This window comes from Monoraphidium neglectum (assembly GCF_000611645.1).
Source record: "Monoraphidium neglectum strain SAG 48.87 unplaced genomic scaffold scaffold02450, whole genome shotgun sequence".
NCBI lineage: Eukaryota > Viridiplantae > Chlorophyta > Chlorophyceae > Sphaeropleales > Selenastraceae > Monoraphidium > Monoraphidium neglectum.
This window is the reverse complement of record NW_014011178.1, coordinates 1-7,705: the sequence shown is the minus strand read 5'-3', so window position 1 is coordinate 7,705 and position 7,705 is coordinate 1. Positions and strand designations below refer to the sequence as shown.

The following is a 7,705-nucleotide window of genomic DNA, read 5'->3' as shown; positions in this document are numbered from 1 at the left end:
CCAATGCTGTGGGCAAGCGCATGGGGCGGATGCATGGTGCGGCGGTTTTGATTCGCCGCTGCTCGCGCTGTGTTGTGCAGCAAACCAGCACCACAGCACCACGGCAGCAAGTGCACCCAACACGGCCTTCAACAGCAGCAAGAGTACTGCTCTCTGTCTCACCACGAGTTTATGGTACTGCCTGTCCCCAGCTTTCCCTCTGCAGTTTTATGAGCCGACATCTTGTTGACCGTGGTCGAGCTACAAGGACACGACACCAAGCGTATGATAATTTATGGTAACATATGGTAATGCTGTCCCGGTGCGTGGGGTAATAAGAGCTCTCTCTAGGTGGTTTGGAGGAACTTGCGAGTTGGGTGCTGCTGTCCAGCTGCTGGCTCGGCTACTGCACCGTGTGCTGCACTCGCTCGTTGTCTTCTGTACTGCAATCTCCCTTGAAACTCTACGTTGCTGCCCCTTTCGAGCAAACACAGCCGGCAATCCACAACGAGAGCAGCCTGCGTCGCTGTCCGCTCAAAAGTCGATCACCACTCAGCCTCGATTTGCACTGGTGCAATCAGAATAGTCAAGCTGACTCAAGAGGGCAGCGATCGGAACGAGAGCAGCAGTGTCGCACTCTTGGGAGCGGCACCTGCTTCACTGTTGAACGCACGGACGGGCTATCAGAGTGCATAGCAGTTCGGCATCATGTTAGCATCGGGGTGGCTCAATGATCAACGAAGTGGGTGTGGCCGAGCCCCCTGACCGCGCTCGCAACGGCGCTGTGTCCGCCCTTGCTGCTCTTCAAACCGGATGTGCCCAACTCACGTCCGACCGTCGTTCCGCAGAGATCGGCCTGGGCCTGGCGGCCTTTGGCTTTCTATTCACAGTGCTTGGGATCATGATGTTCTTCGACCGTGGGCTGTTGGCGATGGGCAACGTAAGCGTGGCATCCGGGCGCCGGCCGCACGCTGCTGATGCACTTGCTGCGCGCCCCAAATGATGTTTTGTGTGTTTCGTTACAAAAACCACGACCAAATCTGATTCAGGCGCACGTGATGCCATGCTCTTCCGTGTTGTTAGCCTGCAAGCAGCCCCACACTCACGGGCCGCATCCCCACGCGGCCGCCGCCGTGCGTTCCCTTCCCCGCAGCTGCTGTTTTTGGCGGGCATGACGCTGACAATCGGGGTGCAGGCGACACTGCAGTTCTTCACTCGGCGGAGAAACCGGCAGGCAAGGATGCCCCCCAACCACGGGCGGGCGGCTGCTGCCGCCCCGCTTAGAAATGAGCATGCTGGCAGCTGGTAGGATGCGGTGGCATCCTTGTCCCCTGGGCCCGCTTGCCCGCACAGATGACGCCCCCTCTCGCCTCCCTGTACGCCCACGCCTGCGCAGGGGTCTGCTTTCTATCTTGGAGGCGCCGTGCTGGTGGTTGTGGGCTGGACCATCATTGGCATGCTGGTGGAGGCTTATGGCTTTTGGCTGCTGTTTTGCGAGTTCCTGCCCTCGGTGCTGACTTACGCAAAGAACATACCGGGGGTCGGCAGGGCGCTGGAGGTGCCGTGGCTGCGAGCGGTGAGCAGCGGAGTTGTTTCAGGGGCGGTGCAGGGGCCTCGGGGCGCCACGGCCAGCAGGGGACACCGCTTGTTCTGCAACGCCAGGCGACGGCGGAGTGTGGCCAGTCTGGAAGCGAGGCCAAGGGCAGCAGAGAGGCCAAGTGCAGCAGCCGTTTGTGCAGCAGCAGCAGCAGCAGCAGCAGCAGCAGCAGCAGCAGCAGCAGCAGCAGCAGCAGCAGCAGAAAATCGCATGACAAGCAGCTGTTGGCGCATGCAACACGTCTGAACCCTCTGTTGTTGCATCGCTTGCTGGGGCCGCAGTTGTACAACAAGGCAACGGCCATGAACGGCCTGCCCAAGACGATGGATGACGCCCGCAGCAGATGATTCAACACGCCACGTGTGCTCAAGTGTATTTTGCGCGATCAGTGGACCTTGTTCGCGCCTGTTTGGGAGAGGAGGCGGACTCTCGTTTATGTTTGTACACAGCTTTCACATCCGCTGCTTCCTAGCCTAGCGTAGAGACCCATGCATTTCAGAACCTGCAGCCGCTCCCGCCTGCAATGGGCCCGGTCTTTCGGCCTTTTCAGACGCATGTGGGTGCCATCACGGAAATCCTGTGAAGAATGCAACCTTCCCCACTTTGCGATGCATGCTTTTGCTGCAATCCATGTAAATTGTGGGGTTGCCGATGCACGTCAGGATGAGCAGCGGGTCTGATCAGCACTCCCAGGCAAGAGAGCCTCACATTGCTAGACGCACTACTTTCACGGGAGTGCTGTGGTCACGGGAAGTGCTGCCTGGTTTGCAGAGAGCGTGATGGTCGTCGTTGTGCATCAGGCGCATCGCAACCAGCAACTCGGCCGCAGCACGCCCAGCACGACCTTGCGGCATGGGGTGCAGCAAGCGTGGTGCAAGCGTAGCAAGTCAATCTCGGCAGGCGAGGGTTCACAATCATAGGTTCCAGCCCTAGCCTCTGCGTTTTCAAAGCTCGAGGTGGATCTGTCGCCCAGCTTTTCTAGCCGTGCTCCGCTTCAAACAACACCCACTGTCACATGTACGTACGAGAGGTGATACACATCGACGGAGATTGATTCTTTCACTGGAATCATCATCCTTCAACCACACGAGCAAGCTGCATTCGGACAAGTGCGCCAAAGCGCGCCGCTTGCCTCCCCACCATGAGGCGCTCGGCCCAGGCGCATGACCCCTTGGCGGACTACAAGGTGCGCTTGATGCCTCCTTGTGGCATTATGCAACAAGGGATGATGCCGGTAGAGGTTGGGTGCATAGGGCCCCTGAGCGACACCGCTTCAACTCATGAACTGCAGCTGGGCTCGGCGTTGCGAGGTGCCGCTCGCATTCCAGGGGCTGTCTGTCTACAGCCCAGGCGTGGTGTGACTCCTTGCCTACTGAGAAAAAGGAGTAGCCATCCGCTCTCAGCGGCGCTGGCAGCTACCCAGCAGGTCCTTGCCACATGCCAGACCTTTGACCCCTGGATTTCGCTACCTGCTGTCCTGCACAATACGAAATCGATCCCGCCTAGGTCCATGAAATCAAAGTGCTGTCCGGCAAGGAGGACGTGCCGAGAGCGCGACAGCTGCTCGAGAGCGTCGCCCGCCAAGTCCAGCCCATCATGCGGCGGCGCCAGGTGCGGCGCTGCATGCTCACCAGCACGCGCACCGCTTGCCCAAACGCGGCTGTCGCGGCAACATCCAGGCCTGGAAGCATGCAGGGGCTGCATGACCCAAGAAACACCTCGTGTCCAATTATCCCCCATCCTGACCCTTTTGTTCAACCGTCCACGTCACCCTGCCCCCAACACTCCCGCCCCAGTGGCGCGTCCCCCTCCTGTCCGAGTTCTTCCCGCGCAACCCCAACCTCCTGGGCATCAACATAAACCGCGGCCAGGAGATCCGCATCCGGCTGCGGCCCCACCACCGCCCGGCCGACTTCTACGACGACTCGCACATCATCATGACCATGCTGCATGAGCTGACCCACATAGTGCACGGTGGGTGGTCGGGCCGCGTGAGGGGCGTGGGTCGGTCAAAGCCCTCCATCTTGAACCCTGTAGTAACGAGGCTCGTCGCTATTGCAATAGGGTGGCGGTTTCGCACCGTTGACGCATCAGCGGTGCTTCCGCTGTCTCATGCACCAACATGAATAATCACTCACCTGCCCAGGCCCTCACCTGGCACCGTTCTACAAGCTTCTGGATGAGGTGTGTTTGCATGTGGGGTGTGTCGCAAGTGGGACACTGCTGCTGCCACTGCAGTGCCCTGCCCTCGCACCGTCCATGGTTCAAGACGCAGACAGATGGCGCAGAGCGTTGCTGTGTTTAGCAGCGTTGCGGCTCCCTTTCAACCCGCTCCCGCTGCCGCCCCTCACTCCCCCTGCATATCTCTGTCGTTTTTGGGGTTGATTTGCCAGCTCAAGGCCGAGGCAGAGGAGTTGATGGCTAAGGTGTGGGCTGCGCGCGCGCGGCGGTTGCCCCGCTGCCCTTGTGCAGTCAGTGCTGCATGATGCAAGCGTTCCTCCCACAGCGCGCGTTGTCATGGCCCGGGACTGGGCGCCCTCAGGCGCAACATGCGCCGTGCGCTGCCGTGCACACACTGCCATCACCCTGTGCTGCCGCATGCGCCTGCCGCCCGCACGCCCGTCGCAGGGCGTCTCCGGCACAGGCCAGGGCTTCGATGCTGCGAGCGTGGGGCGGCTGGGGCAGTACAGCTTCATCCCGACTCACAACCCACCAGAGTACAAGAAGCGAGACGCTGTGCTCAAGGTGGGCAGTCGGGGGATTTCTACTGCAGGGAAGCTGACATCGTAACCTACCGGGCCTGCGCGGCATGGTGCTGTCTGGAGTGACATGTCAGGCGGCAGGAAATTGCAGTCGCAAGGGTGGCATATGGTCTTGTGGCCTCGCACATGCACACCTGGAAAGCGCCCGCTCCTGACAGCACCCCATCGTTGACCTTTTACTGCCGTCCACGCTCAACGTTGCCAGGCAGCCGAGGAGCGCGCAAAGAAGCAAGCGTTGCTCCCCGTCGGCCCCCGGCGCCTGGGCGGCTCCTCAGCAGCCGCAGCGGCCCTCACGCCTGCCCAGGCTGCCGCGCTCGCGGCCGAGCGGCGGGCGCGGGACAACGTGTGGTGCGGCGGGCGCGTCGCGACCGGCGAGGGGGAGGCGGCGGAGGAGACGGTGGCCCAGCGCGGTGACACGCCTGAGCCTGCAGAAGACGAGGGGCCAGCAGCGTCACGGGCAGCAGCAAGCGGCAGCGGCGCTGCTAAGGGGTATCCTTCGACAGCTACGCTGCCAGAGGGTTCGAAGCAGCAGGAGGCAGCGGTGCGGGTAGAATGGGAGCAGCACGTGCAGCATCAGCGGCGATTGCGGCTCGAAAGGCAGCAAAGCATGGCAGCGGCGGCTTCAGACAGCTGTGCGGAGCGACCAGAGCACGATCGGCGGCAGCGGCAGCAGCAGCAGCAGCAGCAGCAGCAGCAAGAGCAAGGACTGATGCAGCAAATGCAGCAGCAGCAACACGGACAGAGGCAGGGGCAGCAGCAGCAGCAACCACGGCAGAAGCATCATCGAGAGCAGCAGGAGAGGCTGACACCCGCCACTGACGGTGACGTCGTCGACTTGACAGCATGTGATAGTGATGACGACGCCGGTCCTGACCCCGGGGCTGGCCGCGGCGGTGGCGACGGCAGCGCGGCGCCGCCGCCGCTGTTGCACTGGCGCCTGCCGTCGGGAGCGCCCGGCTGCCCGTGCTGCGCGGCCCCGGCGCGGCCGGGGCAGTGGGTGTGCCCGCAGTGCACGTATGCGAACGAGCCTCACCACCTGCAGTGCGAAATCTGCCTGGGGGAGCGGCCATTGCGCGGGTTGTAATCAATGGCAGCCCAAATGGTTTTTTAGCGGTGTGCTGTGCTGCCACCACACGGTGGCTGGTGGGGATCAACTGAAGAAGAACAGAAACATCAGGGCCAGCCCATGTGCATTGAGTCCATCAAGCTGGGTGACCACAACCACAGGGTTGACCATGACAGAAATGCGGCACCCATCCAGCGCGGCTGCCGCACGGCGGTCAGCGGTGTCGAGGTCTGTCCGCGGCACAGCGCTCACGGCATGACCGCCGCGGGCGCGGTGGTTTCCTGCGTCTGGCCCCATGATGGCGATGCTCTGGGCCCCAATGCCGCACGCACTTGTACCCCATTCATGCACAAGACCTGCCGTGGTAGCCCCCTTGCCCATGATGACCACGCAGCCGAAACGCATGCCCACCATGAGTACTGCAGCCGCCCGCACCTGCTACCAACACGGCCCGAGCTTTCCCTTGCCTAAACGAATCTGCCAAGCGCTTGATGGCAATTTGTGTGAAAGCAATTGTGTTTACTGCTCGGAAGCGATCTAGAAGCGATCTACTTGATCACCATAGTCGATCCAGGCGGCATCACAGCGCACAATCGTGCGTGAACAATTGCTTTATAGTTTGCACAGCATTCAGTGCTGCTGCTCTATCGGCATGTAATGCCTGCTGGCTGAGGGCGGTGTGCTTGCGAAGCGCTGCTCACCAGTGGCGCACCCGTGCTCAGCGCACGCGACGACGCCTCAAACACAACATTGCCCTGCACTGTCACCGCTGTCCTCAGGCACAGGCAGGCGGCAATCAGCGGGCGTTAGTTGTTCTCCATCGCGCCCCAGCATCCCCTCAAAAGCGCGGGCGAGGTCGCGCGAGCGGCAGACCACTAGACAGCCGGCGACGCGGCTGGGGCCGCGCGAGCAGCTGCGGCCGCGATGGTGAAGCAGCGCATGGGGTCCGTGGACGTGGCCGGGGAGGTGGCCTGCCTGCGGGAGCGCGTGGTGGGGCTGCGGCTGGCAAACCTATACGACCTGAACTCAAAGGTGGGTGGTCTGGTTTCGTTGACTCGGAATTGGGCAAGGTCGCCCACAAGCTAGGCAGGATAGCTAGGGGTCTGACGCAATGTGGTTGCAGGGCGACCGCCAAAAGGCGGTTTGTGGCCGCGAAGCGGTCGCAGAAGGTCCAGTGGACGGCCGCTTCGGTCCTCTGAAGAACGGACATGCGTCCTCACTGCCACGGCGCCCGACCCCCTGTTCCCTGCGCGGCCGGCGCTCGCGCGCATCCAGCCCCGGGGTGCACCGCCGAACGCGCCTCCTGCCGCCCACAACCCCCCCCTCATGATATCATCCCGCAGACCTATGTGCTGAAGCTTGCCAAGAGCGGGTCTGAGGGGGAGAAAGTGTTCCTACTGCTGGAAAGCGGCAGCAGGCTGCACACGGTCCAGGTGCGGCGCGCGCGGCGGCGCGGGGTCCTGCAAACGAGGCCCGCAGGTCGCTGGGGCAGGAAGCGTGCGCGCGCGGACGCGGCCGTTTGCAAGCTTGGGGTGTCATGGCCGCAGCACCGGCGGCAAGTGCGGCTCCGCAGAGCGCAGCTGGGCTGCGCTTTGCGCCTTTCGCTTGCCCTCCCGAGTGGTGTCACGTTTGCGGCATTCTCCCCCTTGTCAAGCGGCTGAACAACCTCGCTCAAACCACCTGGAACTACCTCAAGTCACATCAATATCCCTCAACTTTTCTCATATTGAATCACGCCGCACCAAACCACCTCAAACCACCTCAGACCCCCTCCAACTCCCTTAGCCACATCAAACCACCTCCTAAAGCCCCTCTCAAACCTCCCGTCCCCGCCAGGTCATCCGTGACAAGCCTGACGCGCCCTCAAACTTCTGCCTGAAGCTGCGCAAGCACCTGCGCACGCGGCGGCTGGAGGGCGTGCGCCAGCTGGGGGTGGACAGGGTCGTGGACTTCACGTTTGGCGCGGGGGACACGGCGTACCACCTGATCCTGGAGATGTACGCGCAGGTGGGGGCAGTCCAGGCATATGACAGCTGCTCAGTCCGGCATGTGACACGGGCGTGAGCCCATCATGAGCCTTGCGGAAGGTTGGCGGTTTCCTATGGTCCGCCAAGTAGATGTGATCTTGTTTGTTGGCACGATGCACCGCCGTGAGTCGCCCTCATGGCTTACAACTGTTGACTCAACTCCGTGACTCATCAGGGTAACCTCATCCTGACCAACTCCAAGTACGAGGTGCTCACCCTGCTGAGGTCACACAGGTGTGTACATGGCGGGGAGGGGGGTGGGGATGAGCATGAC

The 7,705-nt window shown here is 62.1% G+C and overlaps 3 protein-coding genes across 3 annotated transcripts; all 3 read left to right on the top strand.

Annotated features, from left to right (window-relative positions):
* Positions 1 to 709: 709 nt before the first annotated feature.
* Positions 710 to 1,790, top strand: MNEG_10766 (hypothetical protein; the record flags this gene model as incomplete). The annotated part of the gene is made up of 4 exons (XM_014040764.1): positions 710 to 919; positions 1,133 to 1,168; positions 1,376 to 1,555; positions 1,719 to 1,790. 4 exons carry the CDS (start codon positions 710 to 712, stop codon positions 1,788 to 1,790), a joined length of 498 nt encoding a protein of 165 aa, XP_013896218.1.
* A 927-nt stretch (positions 1,791 to 2,717) lies between these two features.
* Positions 2,718 to 4,366, top strand: MNEG_10765 (DNA damage response protein WSS1; the record flags this gene model as incomplete). The annotated part of the gene is made up of 6 exons (XM_014040763.1): positions 2,718 to 2,762; positions 3,083 to 3,187; positions 3,373 to 3,550; positions 3,723 to 3,760; positions 3,970 to 4,002; positions 4,205 to 4,366. The coding sequence occupies 6 exons, from the start codon at positions 2,718 to 2,720 to the stop codon at positions 4,364 to 4,366; spliced, it is 561 nt and encodes a 186-aa protein (XP_013896217.1).
* A 1,962-nt stretch (positions 4,367 to 6,328) lies between these two features.
* On the top strand, positions 6,329 to 7,527 carry MNEG_10764 (hypothetical protein; the record flags this gene model as incomplete). Its single annotated transcript, XM_014040762.1, has 4 exons — positions 6,329 to 6,436; positions 6,748 to 6,837; positions 7,241 to 7,411; positions 7,522 to 7,527. The coding sequence occupies 4 exons, from the start codon at positions 6,329 to 6,331 to the stop codon at positions 7,525 to 7,527; spliced, it is 375 nt and encodes a 124-aa protein (XP_013896216.1).
* Positions 7,528 to 7,705: the final 178 nt, after the last annotated feature.